The sequence below is a fragment of the Aethina tumida genome, chromosome 4 (assembly GCF_024364675.1).
Source record: "Aethina tumida isolate Nest 87 chromosome 4, icAetTumi1.1, whole genome shotgun sequence".
Lineage (NCBI taxonomy): Eukaryota > Metazoa > Arthropoda > Insecta > Coleoptera > Nitidulidae > Aethina > Aethina tumida.
Genome location: NC_065438.1, coordinates 16,927,368 through 16,948,119, shown reverse-complemented (window position 1 = coordinate 16,948,119; position 20,752 = coordinate 16,927,368). Strand labels below are relative to the sequence as shown.

At 33.2% G+C, this 20,752-nt stretch overlaps 2 protein-coding genes across 8 annotated transcripts in view; one reads left to right on the top strand and one right to left on the bottom strand.

Annotated features, from left to right (window-relative positions):
• LOC109600305 (PDZ and LIM domain protein 1) overlaps window positions 1–20,752 on the bottom strand; it is a 43,610-nt gene that overhangs the window by 9,786 nt on the left and 13,072 nt on the right. For 4 of the 7 annotated variants that reach the window (XM_020016440.2, XM_020016444.2, XM_020016441.2 and 1 more), the window contains exons 1-3: window positions 15,919–16,149; window positions 761–909; window positions 440–701 (exon numbers count right to left, since the gene is read on the bottom strand). In XM_020016440.2, the coding sequence (XP_019871999.2) occupies window positions 440–701; window positions 761–909; window positions 15,919–16,134 (627 nt within the window). In that variant the 5' untranslated portion in view covers window positions 16,135–16,149. Of the gene's footprint in view, window positions 1–439; window positions 702–760; window positions 910–6,182; window positions 6,486–15,918; window positions 16,150–16,786; window positions 16,958–20,752 lie in introns of those variants that run through there. The other 3 variants (XM_049966696.1, XM_020016443.2, XM_020016442.2) reach the window with 3 other exon arrangements.
• On the top strand, window positions 925–2,167 carry LOC109600307 (probable NADH dehydrogenase [ubiquinone] 1 alpha subcomplex subunit 12). The gene has a single exon (XM_020016445.2). The coding sequence runs from the start codon at window positions 1,609–1,611 to the stop codon at window positions 2,044–2,046; it is 438 nt and encodes a 145-aa protein (XP_019872004.2). The 5' UTR covers window positions 925–1,608; the 3' UTR covers window positions 2,047–2,167.

The window sequence follows — 20,752 nt, the reverse complement described above, 5'->3', positions numbered from 1 at the left end:
AAAGCTTCATATGCTTTCACAACGATTCATTTATAATGTTATTTCTGGTGGGCGTGTATTCGGATGTTTCGCATTTTTTTAACTAAGACTTTTGCCAGTCAAATTGTGATCTATGAAGTGGATATTACATAAAATTTTTTACTAGTGTTAATGAATTATCGTTGTTAATAATTATAACACATTAATTTTAATGGCAAATAGGGCACTGGAAAATATATTATGTCACAACAGTTCTAGTATTACTAAAAATATATTTTGAACATTTGCCAGTCAAATCATAAACTATCCTACTAAATACTTCGTGGTTCTTCGAAGTAGTTGTTTTTTTATATTCCGCCCGTCTAAAATTATAATTTAATGGAATCTCACATTTGTGTCTCATTAAGAGACGCTTCCAACATTTCCGGAAAATTAACTAACCGCCGTTAATCGCCTTTACCTGTTGAGTGACGTGCACATCTTCTCCAGAATTGTCGCCTCTCCGTCTGGCACCGCCGTGCTCCATGACTTGGAACTCGTAACCGTCCAAGGGAGTCATCGCACTGGAGTAGTACGGGGTGAGGGCCGGAGTACCCGGACTGTAACCTGGACTCATTCCCGGGCCTTTGGGTGACAAATGGGGCGAGACCGACAGTGGGCTGTAGGGCGCCGAGCTGGTCCTCGACGATGCCGTGCTTGTGTTGTGGCGGGGATTCGCTTCCCTGTAAACGTTTCAGTTTCAGTTCTCCAACTTCGAGGCTTCGAGTTGGTGGTCACTGACCTCTGTACTACCACGCGGATGTTGCTTCCGGCATTCTTGAAGAGGTTCTGGGCGTCTTGGTGACGGATGTCCCTGGAGTCGTAGTTGCCCACTTTGGTGATGATGTCACCTCTGTGCAGTGTGCCCTCGACGGGCGAGCCAAATCCCACCTGCCAAAAAAATAAACAAACAATCAACCTTGCTATAATTATCGGCTTTGCATCTATGGCTTATTAATAAACTTCTGATTATAGCAAAAGGATTTCTAATACATGATTCAACACTTCAATGAGTAATATAAACATAACAACTAATTTTGGAGGGTTCAGCATAGAACTGTTGGGTCATATTGATTTAGGTACTGAACTACATCAGCAACACTTTTATCTTCTTCTCTTATTCTACTTAGGTAGAAAGTAAACTTAAATATTTAGGTACTGTGATGGTTAATAAATTACTTAGTCCTTTGATGTTTGAACACAAAACAAATACTAAATTAAACAATAAATATATATGTTATGTCTTACGAAATGGCTGTGATAAATGGTCCTGAATTCTGAACTTTTTCTTGGCCAAGACAAATATTGGCACAATTCTGAAACGATTGTTAACGGCCATCTTAATTGAAAATTATTAGTATTACATGAATTTAAACATGGTTCCGGAAACAAGCATGTCATATATTTAGATGTCAACGAAGTTTATGGTTTCCAGCGTCGATTTTCATTGTGCCATTAAACGTTTTGCACTATAAACAACTGATTTATCGTTCACTTCAAGCCTCCAAAGCATTTTCACGGAACCATTTTGACGGCCAGTCAAAAACAAAAGTCAATCAATCACTGACATCATAATCATAATTTAGAGCAATGGCCCAGTGGATAAAGTTCTTCGGCCTGAACAGCTTCGCCAACTTCTTCAAGATCGTCAAGTTCCACGGTGGTGTGATGAAGGCGACGAAGAAGATGTGGTACATGGACTCGGTACGTCTGGGTACGTGCGTCGGCGAGGACAAGTTCGGCAACAAGTACTACGAGAACAAGGAGTTCTTCTACGGCAGGAACAGGTGGGTGGAATACGCCCCTTACTACAGGTTCGAGTACGATGCCAGCCAGATACCGGCCGAGTGGTACGGATGGATGCATTACAAGACCGATCGGTTGCCCAGCGAGGATCCGTCCAGACCGTGCTACGACTGGATGCTGGAGCACACGGAGAATTTGAGCGGTACCACCGCCCAGTACATGCCCTACTCCACCACCAGGCCCAAGATCAGCGCCTGGGTACCACCCAAAAAGTGTTCCTAATCTGTTCGACTCGTTCGTCGGTGGTTCGGCTGAATTATTTGTGTCAGCTGTTTAAATATAACTTACATTCATTGTGGCATTTTAAATATTTGTTGAAACCGAGAATAAAATTGTGAAGTTACTTTGTTGTGATTTATTTAATGTTGCATATTAGTACCTAATAATTTGGTGTGACATTTTTTGGCAGAAGCTCTGTGGATCTATTAACTAAATGGTCGAATTTTCTGGATCTATGGATAACTTGAAGAAATAGTAGTCAACTCCATCTAGAGCCAAACACCATAAAATAAATTTAGTGCTTATAAGCAAATACTATCGTCAATGTTTCAAAAGAACTGAGACAAAGCTTAAGAGGTAACATTTATCTTCTATAATAATTATAATAATATTAGATTAAGCCTTGATATGATCATCAAAGAGAGCAATAGTAAAATATGCTCCAACAATGATAATACTCAAATAATTTTAGCACAAGGAAGTTTACATTCCGTGAAGCCAGCTTTTGAGTAAACTAAAACATCTGGTGGTATAAAATCATCATAACTTCCTTAATTAAAGTAAATTTTGACTTCGTGAATAACAAATTTGTTGGGGAGGAAATATATTGGACTTATGTATGATTTGTTTCCAAAATGAAATGCTTACTTTTAAAATTTTCAAGAAAAACATTTAGAAACGTAACGTGCACATTTTTCACTTGGAAATTAGGAAGTTTCAATCAAAGAGGTTCTTGGAACTTTCCTTAGATACATCAAGAACCAGGATGTAACCGCCGCACTTGACAGTTGGCGGAACTAATTGAAGGTTAAGACAAAAGTGAGACTTCGGATTGAACTTCTTCAAGATCGTCAAAATCCACGGCGGTCTAATGAAGGCAAAGAAGAAGATGTGGTGCATGGACTTGGTACATCTTGGTACCTGCGTCGGTGAGAATAAGTTCGGCAACAAGTACTATGAGAACAAGGAGTTCTACGGTAGGAACAGGTGGGTGATGGAACACACGGAGAATATGAACGGTACCACCGCCCAGTACATGCCCTACTCCACCACCAAGCTCAAGATCAGCTCCTGGGTACCACCGACACCCAAAAAGTGTCCCTAATCTGTTCGACTCGTTCGTCGGTGGTTCAGCTGAATTATTTGTGTCAGCTGTTTAAAAATAACTTACATTTATTGTAGCATTTTAAATATTTGTTGAAACCGAGAATAAAATTGTGAAGTTACTTTGTTGCAATTTATTTAATGTTGCATATTAGTACCTAATTATTTTTTGTGACATTTTTTAGCAGAAGCTCTATGGAACAATTAACTAAATGGTCGAATTTTCTGGATCTATGGATAACTTGAAGAAATAGTTACTCAACTCCATCTAGAGCCAAAAACCATAAAATAAATTTAGTGCTTATAAGCAAATATTATCGTCAATGTTTCAAAAGAACTGAGACAAAGCTTAAGAGGTAACATTTATCTTCTATAATAATTATAATAATATTAGATTAAGCCTTGATATGATCATCAAAGAGAGCAATGGTAAAATATGCTCCAACAATGATAATACTCAAATAATTTTAGCACAAGGAAGTTTACATTCCGTGAAGCCAGCTTTTGAGTAAACTAAAACATCTGGTGGTATAAAATCATCATAACTTCCTTAATTAAAGTAAATTTGGACTTCGTGAATAACAAATTTGTTGGGGAGGAAATATATTGGACTTATGTATGATTTGTTTCCAAAATGAAATGCTTACTTTTAAAATTTTCAAGAAAAACATTTAGAAACGTAACGTGCACATTTTTCACTTGGAAATTAGGAAGTTTCAATCAAAGAGGTTCTTGGAACTTTCCTTAGATACATCAAGAACCAGGATGTAACCGCCGCACTTGACAGTTGGCGGAACTAATTGAAGGTTAAGACAAAAGTGAGACTTCGGATTGAACAGCTTCGCTAACTTCTTCAAGATCGTCAAATTCCACGGCGGTCTGATGAAGGCAAAGAAGAAGATGTGGTGCATGGACTTGGTACATCTTGGTACCTGCGTCGGTGAGAATAAGTTCGGCAACAAGTACTATGAGAACAAGGAGTTCTTCTACGGTAGGAACAGGTGGGTGATGGAACACACGGAGAATTTGAACGGTACCACCTCCCAGTACATGCCCTACTCCACCACCAAGCTCAAGATCAGCTCCTGGGTACCACCGACATCCAAAAAGTGTCCCTAATCTGTTCGACTCGTTCGTCGGTGGTTCAGCTGAATTATTTGTGTCAGCTGTTTAAAAATAACTTACATTCATTGTAGCATTTTAAATATTTGTTGAAACCGAGAATAAAATTGTGAAGTTACTTTGTTGCGATTTATTTAATGTTGCATATTAGTACCTAATAATTTGGTGTGACATTTTTTGGCAGAAGCTCTGTGGATCTATTAACTAAATGGTCGAATTTTCTGGATCTATGGATAACTTGAAGAAATAGTTACTCAACTCCATCTAGAGCCAAAAACCATAAAATAAATTTAGTGCTTATAAGCAAATATTATCGTCAATGTTTCAAAAGAACTGAGACAAAGCTTAAGAGGTAACATTTATCTTCTATAATAATTATAATAATATTAGATTAAGCCTTGATATGATCATCAAAGAGAGCAATGGTAAAATATGCTCCAACAATGATAATACTCAAATAATTTTAGCACAAGGAAGTTTACATTCCGTGAAGCCAGCTTTTGAGTAAACTAAAACATCTGGTGGTATAAAATCATCATAACTTCCTTAATTAAAGTAAATTTGGACTTTGTGAATAACAAATTTGTTGGGGAGGAAATATTTTGGACTTATGTATGATTTGTTTCCAAAATGAAATGCTTACTTTTAAAATTTCCAAGAAAAACATTTAGAAACGTAACGTGCACATTTTTCACTTGGAAATTAGGAAGTTTCAATCAAAGAGGTTCTTGGAACTTTCCTTAGATCCATCAAGAACCAGGATGTAACCGCCGCACTTGACAGTTGGCGGAACTAATTGAAAGTTAAGACAAAAGTGAGACTTCGGATTGAACAGCTTCGCCAACTTCTTCAAGATCGTCAAATTCCACGGCGGTCTGATGAAGGCAAAGAAGAAGATGTGGTGCATGGACTTGGTACATCTTGGTACCTGCGTCAGTGAGAATAAGTTCTGCAACAAGTACTATGAAAACAAGGACTTCTTCTACGGTAGGAACAGGTGGGTAATGGAACACCCGGAGAATTTGAGCGGTACCACCGCCCAGTACATGCCCTACTCCACCACCAAGCTCAAGATCAGCTCCTGGGTACCACCGACACCCAAAAGGTGTCCCTAATCTGTTCGACTCGTTCGTCGGTGGTTCAGCTGAATTATTTGTGTCAGCTGTTTAAAAATAACTTACATTCATTGTAGCATTTTAAATATTTGTTGAAACCGAGAATAAAATTGTGAAGTTACTTTGTTGCGATTTATTTAATGTTGCATATTAGTACCTAATTATTTTTTGTGACATTTTTTAGCAGAAGCTCTATGGAACAATTAACTAAATGGTCGAATTTTCTGTATCTATGGATGATTTGAAGAACTAGTTACTTAACTCCATCTAGAGCCAAAAATTATAAAATAAGTGTACTTTAAATTTAATGTTTATAAGCAAATATTATCATCAATGTTTCAAAAGAACTCAGACACAGCTTAAGAGGTACCATTGATCTTCTATGATAATTATAATAATATTAGATTAAACCTTGATATGATCATCAAACAAAACAATGGTAAAATATGCACCAACAATGATAATACTCAAATAATTTTAACACGAGGAAGTTTACATTCCTCGAAGCCATCTTTTGAGTAAACTAAAACATCTGGTGGCATAAAATCATCATAAGTTCCTCAATTAAAGTAAATTTGGATTTGTCAATAACGTATTTTTTGAAGAAGAAGCATTTTTGACATATATATGACTTGTTTCCAAAATCTATGTATCCACTATGAAGTTAGATGCTTGCTTTCAAACATTCCACTTGGAAATCAAGATGTTCTTGTAAGTTTTCTTAGATCCATCAAGAACCAGGTACTTGAGAGTGGAACAGCGGAGCTAATTGAAGGTTAAGACAAAACCGAGACTTACTCTGGTGACGATCAAGGGTGTCTTGACATCGGATCCGCCCACCAAACTGAACCCCCACTGCTCCGTGGGCGAGTTCCTCCTCAACGTGAGCGTGATCTCGTGCAACCTGCCCATCGGTAACGGGTAAACAGAACGCGGAAAAAAGGCCCCACGACCACCGCGTACGTTCGAACGATGCGACTTCGCCTGGAGTTTCGCGACGCAGAAATAGCCTCAAGACACAAGTGCCGCGATGGGGGACTAAAATTAGGCGAGACGTGACAGAACGATGCGATGGCGGAGACGCGAGGTCCGAAGAGGCAACAGGTTTCGGGTGACTGAAAGGGAGGCACAACGCGATTGTCGAAAAACGACGCGATATTGGGACAAGACCGGGACACGGGCAACGGGATGCTGGATGCCCCTCCCGTTTCCCGGCCGCATAAATAACTTGGCCGTGCATCTATTGCGATTCGGGATTCGACTGCCGGCGATTGTTGCGCTCTTTTGCCGGGCCGCAAAGCCGGTCGACGGGTTTTCCCACTTTTAATAGAACAATGTAACCCCCAATGATTGGCTGTTGGTTCAGGTTCCTTTGTTCCCGAAAATTTTAAATTTTGAAAGGTGGTATATTTATTGTTTCTTCTTTCTAAAAGTTATTAGATATTTCCTTCATTAGTTTTTCTTCTGTCCAAAATATTAGAACATCATCAGCACCTAAGCTGTAAATATGCTTTTTGAAGTAAACTTGGATTATTGCAGAAGTTTTAACTGTCTTCATAAAATACTTTTTCTTCTGTACCATATACTGAAACAATATTACTATCAAAGTTTTAAATTATTCAATTCTTGAAGCAAACATGAATTCTTATGAAAGTTTTTAGTTGTATTCCCTCACTAGTTCTTCTTCTGTCCAAAATACTAAAACATCATCAGCACTTAAGCTGTAAATCTATTTTACGAACTAAACTTGGATTATTACAGAAGTTTTAATGATCTTCACATAATAGTTTTTATTCTGTACAATATACTGAAACAATATTACTATCAAAGCTTTAAATTATTCAATTCTTGAAGCAAACATGAATTATTATGAAAGTTTTTAGTTGTATTCCCTCACTAGTTCTTCTTCTGTCCAAAATACTAAAACATCATCAGTACATAAACTGTAAATATGCTTTTGGAACTAAGCTTGGATTATTACAGAAATTTTAATTGTCTTCATATAATACTTTTTCTTCTGTACAATATACTGTAACAGTATTATTATCAAAGCTTTGAATTATTCAATTCTTGAAGCAAACATGAATTATTATGAAAGTTTTTAGTTGTATTCCCTCACTAGTTCTTCTTCTGTCCAAAATACTAAAACATCATCAGTACATAAACTGTAAATATGCTTTTGGAACTAAGCTTGGATTATTACAGAAATTTTAATTGTCTTCATATAATACTTTTTCTTCTGTACAATATACTGTAACAGTATTATTATCAAAGCTTTGAATTATTCAATTCTTGAAGCAAACATGAATTATTATGAAAGTTTTGAGTTGTTTTCCCTCACTAGTTCTTCTTCTGTCCAAAATACTGAAACAAAATCAGCACTTAAGCTGTAAATGTGCTTTTAGAACTAAACTTGGATTATTACAGAAGTTTTAATAGTCTTCAGATAATAGTTTTTCTTCTGTACCACATACTGAAAAAATATTACTATCAAAGCTTTAAATTATTAAATTCTTGAAGCAAACATGAATTATTATGAAAGTTTTTAGTTGTTTTCCCTCACTAGTTCTTCTTCTGTCAAAAATACTGAAACATCATCAGCAAATAAGTCGTAGATATGCTTTTTGAACTAAACTTGGACTATTACAGAAGTTTTAATAGTCTTCATATAATACTTTTTCTTCTGTACAATATACTGTAACAGTATTATTATCAAAGCTTTGAATTATTCAATTCTTGAAGCAAACATGAATTATTATGAAAGTTTTGAGTTGTTTTCCCTCACTAGTTCTTCTTCTGTCCAAAATACTGAAACATCATCAGCAAATAAGCTGTAGATATGCTTTTTGTACTAAACTTGGATTGTTACAAAAGTTTTAAAAGTCTTCACATAGTAGTTTTTCTTCTGTGCAATATACTGAAACAATATTACTACCAAAGCTTTGAATTATTCAATTCTTGAAGCAAACATGAATTATTATGAAAGTTTTTAGTTGTTTTCGCTCATTAGTTCTTCTTCTGTCCAAAATACTGAAACATCATCAGCAGATAAGCTGTAGATATGCTTTTTGAACTAAACTTGGATTGTTACAGAAGTTTTAATAGTCTTCACATAATAGTTTATCTTCTGTGCAATATACTGAAACAATATTACTACCAAAGCTTTGAATTATTCAATTCTTGAAGCAAACATGAATTATTATGAAAGTTTTTAGTTGTTTTCCCTCACTAGTTCTTCTTCTGTCCAAAATACTGAAACATCATCAGCAGATAAGCTGTAGATATGCTTTTTGAACTAAACTTGGATTGTTACAGAAGTTTTAATAGTCTTCACATAATAGTTTTTCTTCTGTACAGTATACTGAAACAATATTACTACCAAAGCTTTTAATTATTCAATTCTTGAAGTAAACATGAATTATTATGAAAGTTTTTAGTTGTTTTCGCTCATTAGTTCTTCTTCTGTCCAAAATACTGAAACATCATCAGCACATAAGCTGTAAATATGCTTTTGGAACTAAACTTGGATTATTACAGAAATTTTAATTGCCTTCATATAATACTTTTTCTTCTGTACAATATACTGTAACAATATTACCACCAAAGCTTTGAATTATTCAATTCTTGAAGTAAACATGAATTATTATGAAAGTTTTTAGTTATTTTCCCTCATTAGTTCTTCTTCTGTCCAAAATACTGAAACATCATCAGCAGATAAGCTGTAGATATGCTTTTTGAACTAAACTTGGATTGTTACAGAAGTTTTAATAGTCTTCACATAATACTTTTTCTTCTGTACAATATACTGAAACAATATTACTATCAAAGTTTTAAATTATTCAATTCTTGAAGTAAACATGAATTATTATGAAAGTTTTTAGTTATTTTCCCTCATTAGTTCTTCTTCTGCCCAAAATACTGAAACATCATCAGCACTTAAGCTGTAAATGTGCTTTTCGAACTAAACTTGGATTATTACAGAAGTTTTAATGATCTTCACATAATAGTTTTTCTTCGTACAATATACTGAAATAATATTACTATCAAAGCTTTAAATTATTCAATTCTTGAAGCAAACATGAATTATTATGAAAGTTTTTAATTGTATTCCCTCACTAGTTCTCCTTCTGTCCAAAATACTGAAACATCATCAGCACTTAAGCTGTAAATGGGCTTTTCGAACTAACTTGTATTATTACAGAAGTTTTAATAGTCTTCATATAATAGATTTTCTTCTGTACAATATACTAAAACAATATTACCATCAAAGCTTTAAATTATTCAATTCTTGAAGCAAACATGAATTATTATGAAAGTTTTTAGTTGTATTCCCTCACTAGTTCTTCTGTCAAAAATACTGAAGCATCATCAGCAAATAAACTGTAGATATGTTTTTTGAACTGAACTTATATTATTACAGAAGTTTTAATGGTCTTCACATAATAGTCTTTCTTCTGTACAATATACTGAAACAGCATTTACTATAAAACCTTTGAATCAATTCTTGAAGCAAACATGAATTATTATAAAAATTGTTAGTTGTTTTTCTTTGATAATTCTTCGTCTGTAAAAAATATTAAAGCTATCATCACTTAAATTGTAAAATATGATTCTTGAACTAAATTTGAATTATCACAAAAGTTTTATTTATCTTCTTTCAACATTTTTTCTGCTGTCCAAAATAATGGATCATTATGGGTGCCAAAAAATAAAGATTTCTAAATCTAACACTAAAATTAAATTAGTTATTGTTTATGTTCAAACTCCAAGGAAAATAAACATGTGCATGTAATTATCTTCAATAGTTTATTTTCTGTACAAAATTATGAAACTGTATTAAAGCTTTGAATCAATGAATTCTTGAATTAAACTTGAATTATTATAAAAGTTTTTAGTTGTTTTCTTTAATCTGTTTTTCTTCTGTCCAAAATTCTGAAACAGTATTACTAAAAAGCTTTGAATCAATTCTTGAAGCAAACATGAAATATTATAAAAGTTTTTAGTTGTTTTCCTAAGAATTTTGAACTAAAATTGAATTGTCACAAAAGTTTTATTAATTATTCAATAGTTTTTCTGCTGTCCAAAATAATGGATCATTATAAATGCCAAATCTAACACTAAGTTTAAGTTAGTTATTGTTTATATTCAAACTTCAAAGAAAATAAACATATGCAAACGATTAGTATTGTTTTATTGACAATTGATGCGAAGTTGTTCTTAGAATTCTCCTTATTTTTAAAATTTCTGTAATGATTTTACATTCCCTGCTAAAACCGGATTATTTCATAGAACAACACATGTGCATTGCTAAATATCCACATAAAATGATATTTTGGTCAGTTTACTACATACCCCAGTATGCAAACAAACATTAAATCAATCTCAACGCCTCAAAACAAAACATCCCCGATACATGTATACACGTATTGAGTAACCGAAAAAAGTTTCCAAGGCACTTTTTGTTTACAATTTCGTAACCGAGAAAAATAATAAGACGAGTGTCGCACGTGTAAAAGGACAGCTCAATGGAATTCAGCCCTGAGAATGTAGTGCAAGATCGCAGTCCGTGCCAAATATCAAATGTATTTAGGTTGATTCGGCTTAAACTCAACGCGATTATACATATTATCTGTGCCGCGCACTGTTTTCGTTTAATTAACTTTAAATAGTACGATCAAAGGATGCGGCCGGAACGATAGTGAAAGCGATTGCAAATAAACATTTGGTAAATTTGGATTGGGCTAAAAATTGAGCCCAGTAACTTCAAGTGGGTGATTTTTGAGAGATTTCGTTCAACGAGCATATGTTTGGTGGAGGAGTTTAGGTGGAGATAAAGTAGAACTGTTCTTCGCAGAAGTTGAAACCATTGAGGAGGTTTTGGAGATGGTGGTTGACTTCAATGTTAAAATCTACGTTGACAAAGTGTGTAAAAACAGTTTGTTGAGGAGTTTTTAATTAGAAAAAGAAAATATATTCAAAAATCTTCTGTACAATTTACTGAAACAGTATCAAAGCTTTAAATTATTCAATTTTTGAAGCAAACATGAATTATTATGAAAGTTTTTAGTTGCTTTTCCTCGCTAGTTCTTCTTCTGTCAAAAATACTGAAACATCATCAGCAAATAAGCTGTAGATATGCTTTTTGAACTAAACTTGGATTATTACAGAAGTTTTAATAGTCTTCACATAATAGTTTTTTTTTCTGCACAATATATTGAAACAATATTACTATCACAGCTTTAAATTAATCAATTCTTGAAGAAAACATGAATTATTATGAAAGTTTTTAGTTGCTTTCCGTCACTAGTTCTTCTTCTGTCAAAAAATACTGTAACATCATCAGCAAATAAGCTGTAGATATGCTTTTTGAACTAAACGAGAATTATTAAAGAAGTTTTAATAGTCTCCACATAATAAGTTTTCTTTTGCACAATATACTGAAACAATATTACCACGAAAGCTTTAAATTATTCAATTCTTGAAGCAAACATGAATTATTATGAAAGCTTTTAGTTGCTTTTCCTCGCTAGTTCTTCTTCTGTCAAAAATACTGAAACATCATCAGCAAATAAGCTGTAGATATGCTTTTTGAACTAAACTTGAATTATTAAAGAAGTTTTAATAGTCTCCACATAATAATTTTTCTTCTGCACAATATACTAAAAGAACGTTACCACGAAAGCTTTAAATTATTCAATTCTTGAAGCAAACATGAATTATTATGAAAGTTTTTAGTAGCTTTTCCTCGCTAGTTCTTCTTCTGTCAAAAATACTGAAACATCCTCAGCAAATAAGCTGTACATATGCTTTTTGAACTAAACTTGGATTATTACAGAAGTTTTAATAGTCTTCACATAATAGTTTTTTTTCTGCACAATATATTGAAACAATATTAGTATTAAAGCTTTAAATTAATCAATTCTTGAAGCAAACATGAATTATTATGAAAGTTTTTAGTTGCTTTTCCTCGCTAGTTCTTCTTCTGTCTAAAATACTGAAACATCATCAGCAAATAAGCTGTAGATATGTTTTTTGAACTAAACTTGGATTATTACAGAAGTTTTAATAGTCTTCATATAATAGTTGTTCTTCTGTACAATATACTGAAACAATATCACTATCAAAGCTTTAAATTATTCAATTCTTGAAGCAAACATGAATTATTATGAAAGTTTTTAGTTACTTTTCCTCGCTAGTTTTTCTTCTGTCAAAAATACTGAAACATCATCAGCAAATAAGCTGTAGATATGCTTTTTGAACTAAACTTGGATTATTACAGAAGTTTTAATAGTCTTCACATAATAGTTTTTTTTTCTGCACAATATATTGAAACAATATTACTATCACAGCTTTAAATTATCAATTCTTGAAGCAAACATGAATTATTATGAAAGCTTTTAGTTGCTTTTCCTCGCTAGTTCTTCTTCTGTCAAAAATACTGAAACATCATCAGCAAATAAGCTGTAGATATGCTTTTTGAACTAAACTTGAATTATTAAAGAAGTTTTAATAGTCTCCACATAATAATTTTTCTTCTGCACAATATACTAAAAGAACGTTACCACGAAAGCTTTAAATTATTCAATTCTTGAAGCAAACATGAATTATTATGAAAGTTTTTAGTTGCTTTTCCTCGATAGTTCTTCTTCTGTCAAAAATACTGAAACATCATCAGCAAATAAGCTGTAGATATGCTTTTTGAACTAAACTTGGATTATTACAGAAGTTTTAATAGTCTTCACATAATAGTTTTTTTTTTCTGCACAATATATTGAAACAATATTACTATCACAGCTTTAAATTATCAATTCTTGAAGCAAACATGAATTATTATGAAAGCTTTTAGTTGCTTTTCCTCGCTAGTTCTTCTTCTGTCAAAAATACTGAAACATCATCAGCAAATAAGCTGTAGATATGCTTTTTGAACTAAACTTGAATTATTAAAGAAGTTTTAATAGTCTCCACATAATAATTTTTCTTCTGCACAATATACTAAAAGAATGTTACCACGAAAGCTTTAAATTATTCAATTCTTGAAGCAAACATGAATTATTATGAAAGTTTTTAGTTGCTTTTTCTCGCTAGTTCTTCTTCTGTCAAAAATACTGAAACATCATCAGCAAATAAGCTGTAGATATGCTTTTTGAACTAAACTTGAATTATTACAGAAGTTTTAATAGTCTTCACATAATAGTTTTTTTTCTGCACAATATATTGAAACAATATTAGTATTAAAGCTTTAAATTAATCAATTCTTGAAGCAAACATGAATTATTATGAAAATTTTTAGTTGCTTTTCCTCGCTAGTTCTTCTTCTGTCGAAAATACTGAAACATCATCAGCAAATAAGCTGTAGATATGCCTTTTGAACTAAACTTGAATTATTAAAGAAGTTTTAATAGTCTCCACATAATAATTTTTCTTCTGCACAATATACTAAAAGAATGTTACCACGAAAGCTTTAAATTATTCAATTCTTGAAGCAAACATGAATTATTATGAAAGTTTTTAGTTGCTTTTCCTCGCCAGTTCTTCTTCTGTCAAAAATATATTGAAACAATATTACTATCAAAGCTTTAAATTAATCAATTCTTGAAGCAAACATGAAATATTATGAAAGTTTTTAGTTGCTTTTCCTTGCTAGTTCTTCTTCTGTCAAAAATACTGAAACATCATCAGCAAATAAGCTGTAGATATGCTTTTTGAACTAAACTTGAATTATTAAAGAAGTTTTAATAGTCTCCACATAATAATTTTTCTTCTGCACAATATACTAAAAGAATGTTACCACGAAAGCTTTAAATTATTCAATTCTCGAAGCAAACATGAATTATTATGAAAGTTTTTAGTTGCTTTTCCTCGCTAGTTTTTCTTCTGTCAAAAATACTGAAACATCATCAGCAAATAAGCTGTAGATATGCTTTTTGAACTAAACTTGGATTATTACAGAAGTTTTAATAGTCTTCACATAATAGTTTTTTTTTCTGCACAATATATTGAAACAATATTACTATCACAGCTTTAAATTATCAATTCTTGAAGCAAACATGAATTATTATGAAAGCTTTTAGTTACTTTTCCTCGCTAGTTCTTCTTCTGTCAAAAATACTGAAACATCATCAGCAAATAAGCTGTAGATATGCTTTTTGAACTAAACTTGAATTATTAAAGAAGTTTTAATAGTCTCCACATAATAATTTTTCTTCTGCACAATATACTAAAAGAATGTTACCACGAAATCTTTAAATTATTCAATTCTTGAAGCAAACATGAATTATTATGAAAGTTTTTAGTTGCTTTTCCTCGATAGTTCTTCTTCTGTCAAAAATACTGAAACATCATCAGCAAATAAGCTGTAGATATGCTTTTTGAACTAAACTTGGATTATTACAGAAGTTTTAATAGTCTTCACATAATAGTTTTTTTTCTGCACAATATATTGAAACAGTATTAGTATTAAAGCTTTAAATTAATCAATTCTTGAAGCAAACATGAATTATTATGAAAGTTTTTAGTTGTTTTCCCTCACTAGTTCTTCTTCGGTCCAAAATACTGAAACATCATCAGCATTTAAGCTGTAAATGTGCTTTTCGAACTAAACTTGGATTATTACAGAAGTTTTAATAGTCTTCACATAATAGTTTTTCTTCTGCACAATATACTGAAACAATATTATTATCAAAACTTTAAATTAGTCAATTCTTGAAGCAAACATGAATTATTATAAAAGTTTCTAGTTGCTTTCCCTCACTAGTTCTTTTTCTGTCAAAAATACTGAAACATCATCAACAAATAAGCTGTAGATATGTTTTTTGAACTAAACTTTTATTATTGCAGAAGTTTTAATAGTCTTCACTTAATAGTTTTTCTTCTGTACAATATACTGAAACAATGTTACTATCAAAGCTTTAAATTAATCAATTCTTGAAACAAACATAAAATATTATGAAAGTTTTTAGTTACTTTCCCTCACTCGTTATTCTTCTGTCAAAAATACTGAAACATCATCAACAAATAAGCTGTAGATATGCTTTTTGAACTAAACTTGGATTGTTACAGAAGTTTTAATAGTTTTCACATAATAGTTTTTCTTCTGCACAATATATTGAAACAATATTACGGAGAAGAAGTTAGAACTGTTCTTTACATAAGTTGAAACTATTGAGGAGGTTTTGAAGATGGTGGTTGACTACAATGTTAAAATCTACGTTGGCAAAGTGCGTAAAAACAGTATGTTGAGTAGTTTTAAATTAGAAAAAGAAAATATACACAAAAAATGAGCTAAAAAAAAATAGGAAATTTTAGTAAAATAATTTTAAAATAGAAGCTCTTAACTTTTGGATTAGCCACGATTTACGATTGGGGCGTTAAAGAGGCACTCGACAAAGTAATAAAATTTATTTTCGCTATAATACATTGAAAATAGAAGTGTCGATGGTAATTTTAGAAGTCGTCGTGAACCAGCAAGAAGAATCTGTTACAGACGGTCGGTCAGTGACAGAAATAGCCAGGCATTAAAATCGTATTCACTCACCATTTCGAATATATTCGTGTCACCGGCACCTGTTAACGAATCCGGACACCTGTAAATTTTACTGTTTACCCGTCCACGTCCACCCCTTTCGACTCCTCGATTCGATTTGTGGCCGGGACTTTTCACGCCATTCCACCAATCAAACCATAAAATGTGCGCCCGTTCTATTTTCGTGCCCGATGTATAAACATCTTCAATATCATGTGTCGAATTCATTCACTCGTATTTTTAAATCTGGACACCCACCCGATCCGCATCGGAAAATAATAAAGTGGCCCGTTCGATTTGTTATTTCGATGTCGACATGTTTTTCGGACACAGTGTTTTTGTGTCTCCATGTCAATATTTTATGGGTTTTGGCGGTTTGGTTGACGTTTATTTTTGTTCGTCAATCAATTTTTAGCTTCACTTATTGTGTAGTTTGGGTTCCCCTCACTTTTTCTAGACTTTTTCCTCTTTGTTCCTTTCAGAATTGTCTTCAAAGTAGCATTTCCGATGCCTTCAGTTCAATTTACATTTGAATCAGAAAGAACAAATATAGCTTCATTTGAGTGAGTTAATCTGAAGGTTGTGATGAAATGGTACAAAAATATCCTTGCTAGACAAAAGTTGTTTGAAGATATCAGATATCTTGCTTGGTCTTCTTCTTAGTACTTGGTACTTTAGGAAGGACCCAGGCTTGTTCTTTAAAATACTATGCCATCTCCCAGTGCCCCATTTTCCCCTTCAACAAATCAGCCATACCAGCGACATGCCGCGAATACCTGCCGCCTCCCGCAATTGACTGACAGTTGACTCGCATCCAAAATCGCAGCCGCCGCAAAAAACAAGCCAGCCAGCAAAAAATTTGCGACACACACTTACTTACGTTTTTTTTATTGGACGAGGCGCGCCATTGCCAAAACGACGGTCGCTGGTAGGACATTGTGTTTTATTTTTTTCGGGGTATTAATTCACTGAAAGCCCTGGCAAAATACTGATCGCGTTATTCGAAATTGTTGCTGAAATTTTTCTATGGTGGGGGAGTGACCGCCGTGCGAATCTGTCGTTTCGGGAACGGTGAAAACTGGTCGTCGGGAGAGAAATGCCGGACGGAACGGCGAAAACTGCGCAACGTCTGGGTTTCTTGGCAGAAATGCGGCGGGAATCGCCGGAAAATAATACCTTGGTGCGGCCAGAAAAACCACGATGTGGCACGTAGAACATGTGTGGCCACAAGTTTGGACATGCGATTAAAAAATTTATTATTTAGTGTGGGTAATTTGTCTTTGATCTGATTTATTTCTGTTCAGTTGACGTCTTCGTTATCCAAACTTTGATTGAATTCAGTAACAGAAAAAATATTAGAAATTTAGACATAAAATTGATAAATAATGATGAGCTGAACCTACCATTCATTGACTAGTCCAGGAACAGATCTAATGATATGATTGTTTCATGTCACCTCTACTTGATGATGAAGATCTTCCAAAGTCTGTAAAGGAAAGAGTGAATTTCGTTTCTGTCATTGATGTTCTTTATGACAATCTATGATAAATCTTGAGACCTTGCTAGCCATGGTAATATACTTACATCCAAAGTAATCCTTTTAATATGTTGGAAAACAAACATTTTGAAGGGTCTTAAGCAAATGGGGTTCCACCATTTCCTCTTTCAATTGATACACACCAAAAAAGAAATAATAATAATAATAATGTTTTTCATCTATCTCCACGAAGCCTTTTTTGGACATATCCCACTATCCAAGACCAAACAAAATCTAGATTGAAAACGATCTTCCATTCCTCATTCCAAAGCTGTAGTTCTTTATATTACAGGAATTTTTGAAGAGGATGTTGCAGCCAAAAAAAACACAATGTGGCAGGGAAAACATGTGTGGTCACAAGTTTAGACACCCATTTAAAAAATTTATTATTTATTGTGCATAATTTGTCTTTGATCTGATTTATTTTTGTTCCACTGAGGTCTTCGTTATTGGATTCAGAAACAAAAAAATATTATAAATTGATAAATATTGATCATTTTAAAATGAATGGTCAGCTGAACATACCATTCATTGACTAGTCCAGGAACAGATCTAATGAGATGATTGTTTCATGTCATCTCTACTTTATGATGAAGATCTTCCAACGTCTGTAAAAGAAGAAGTGAATTTCGTCTCTTGTCATTGATGTTCTTTATGACAATCTATGATAAATCTTGAGACCTTGCTGGCCATGGCAATATACTTACATCCAAAGTAACCCTTTTAATATGTTGGAAAACAAACATTTCGAAGGGTCTCAAGCAAATGAGGTTCCTCTATTTCCTCTTTCAAATGACACACACCAAAAAAGAAATAATAATAATAATGTTTTTCATTTATCTCCTCGATGCCTTTTAGACATATCCCTCCATTCAAGACCAAACAAAATCTAGATTGAAAACGAACTTCCATTCCTCATTCCAAAGCTGTAGTTCTTTATATCACACGAATTTTTGAAGAGGATGTTACGGCCAAAAAAAAAACAATATGGCAGAGAAAACATGTGTGGTCACAAGTTTAGACATCCATTTAAAAAATTTATTATTTATTGTGCATAATTTGTCTTTGATCTGATTTATTTTTGTTCCACTGAGGTTATTGGATTCAGAAACAAAAAAAATATTATAAATTGATAAATATTGATCATTTTAAAATAAATAGTGAGATGAACCTACCATTCATTGACTAGTCCAGGAACAGATCTAATGAGATGATTGTTTCACGTCATCTCTACTTTATGATGAAGGTCTTCCAACGTCTGTAAAGGAAGGAGTGAATTTTGTCTCCTGTCATTGATGTTCTTTATGACAATCTGTGATAAATCTTGAGACCTTGCTGGCCATGGCAATATACTTACATCCAAAGTAACCCTTTTAATATGTTGGAAAACAAATATTTCGAAGGGTCTTAAGCAAATGAGGTTCCTCTATTTCCTCTTTCAAATGACACACACCAAAAAAGAAATAATAATAATAATGTTTTTCATTTATCTCCTCGATGCCTTTTAGACATATCCCTCCATTCAAGACCAAACAAAATCTAGATTGAAAACGAACTTCCATTCCTCATTCCAAAGCTGTAGTTCTTTATATCACACGAATTTTTGAAGAGGATGTTACGGCCAAAAAAAAACAATATGGCAGAGAAAACATGTGTGGTCACAAGTTTAGGCATCCATTTAAAAAATTTATTATTTATTGTGCATAATTTGTCTTTGATCTGATTTATTTTTGTTCCACTGAGGTCTTCGTTATTGGATTCAGAAACAAAAAAAATTTATAAATTGATAAATATTGATCATTTTAAAATGTATGGTCAGCTGAACATACCATTCTTTGACTAGTCCAGGAACAGATCTAATGAGATGATTGTTTCATGTCATCTCTACTTTATGATGAAGATCTTCCAACATCTGTAAAAGAAGAAGTGAATTTCGTCTCTTGTCATTGATGTTCTTTATGACAATCTATGATAAATCTTGAGACCTTGCTGGTCATGGCAATATACTTACATCCAAAGTAACCCTTTTAATATGTTGGAAAACAAACATTTCGAAGGGTCTTAAGCAAATGAGGTTCCTCTATTTCCTCTTCCAAATAACACACACCAAAAAAGAAATAATAATAATAATAATGTTTTTCATTTATCTCCTCGATGCCTTTTAGACATATCCCACCATCCAAGACCAAACAAAATCTAGATTGAAAACGATCTTCCATTCCTCATTCCAAAGCTGTAGTTCTTTATATCACACGAATTTTTGGATAGGACGCTGCAATATGAGAGGAAGCTCACACTGAGGATGATAAGGATAAGGAGGAAGTCCAAAAGACTGAATTCAATGGTAAATACTTCGTATGGCAAGAGTTCTTCTCTATATTAATCTTTGGTGAGTCCATTTAAACCAATAATTAACCCTCTACCAATGTAGCTCAAAATTCCTCTACAAACCTGTAAAATCTAATCATTTATTGTTCTCATTTGTTAAAACTGGATCACTAGTTCTGTGTGAGTCATTTTCTCTATAGTCTACCACCTAGTTTTAGGTGTTTCTAGAAGAAAATCAATTTGTTTTGTTCTCAGTAATGGATTAAGATCTCGTGACCTTGGAAATTAATTTATAGGAATGCCATTCTCACGACTAAACCATTGATTTGCTGACTAAAATGGACAAAAGCACCATCATGCATATACCAAAGATCACTTCTACTGTCCTCTGAGGTACCATAGAGGAACTTCTACTCTCTATAAATTGAAGACATATTTCTCCAATCAAATTATCATAAGAAGAATATAGTCCAATACTTTATTTCCTAATGTTAAAGGCTCAAGCATTTATTATATTTAAATGATTGTTGGTAGTCTGTGATTTTTCTTGCAGTAGGATTTTCATCAGCCCTAACATGTTTGTTGGATACCATTTCTAATGAAAATGGCCTCACCATAGAAAAATTATTGTTATTGTTGTTCTTCTACAGTTCTCTAAACTACTAAATGAGTTAGTTCTGAAATTTAGGAGGAGCTGTATTTTCTTTAGATTTTCTTCTAAATTGGACATGTTCCACCTGCTTCAAAATTTTGACCACCTATTTTAGAAACACCTGGTATAATTCTTGTTATACGGGGAGTTGCCCACGACCCATAACTGGGTCCTAGATTTATATTTAGTCAGTTTTATTGTAAAACCTCGTCAAAACAGCTGTTTGGCAAACACCATTCAATGTTTGGACATAATGCAGTTGAAACACTGCAATAATTTTTCGGTGCGGGCGCAATCGGCGAAGGGAAAACAATAATGCAATCGGTTTT

Bases quoted from the DNA above. Each gene is read 5' to 3' on its own strand.
- LOC109600307 (XM_020016445.2), top strand. From the start codon at position 1,609: ATGGCCCAGTGGATAAAGTTCTTCGGCCTGAACAGCTTCGCCAACTTC.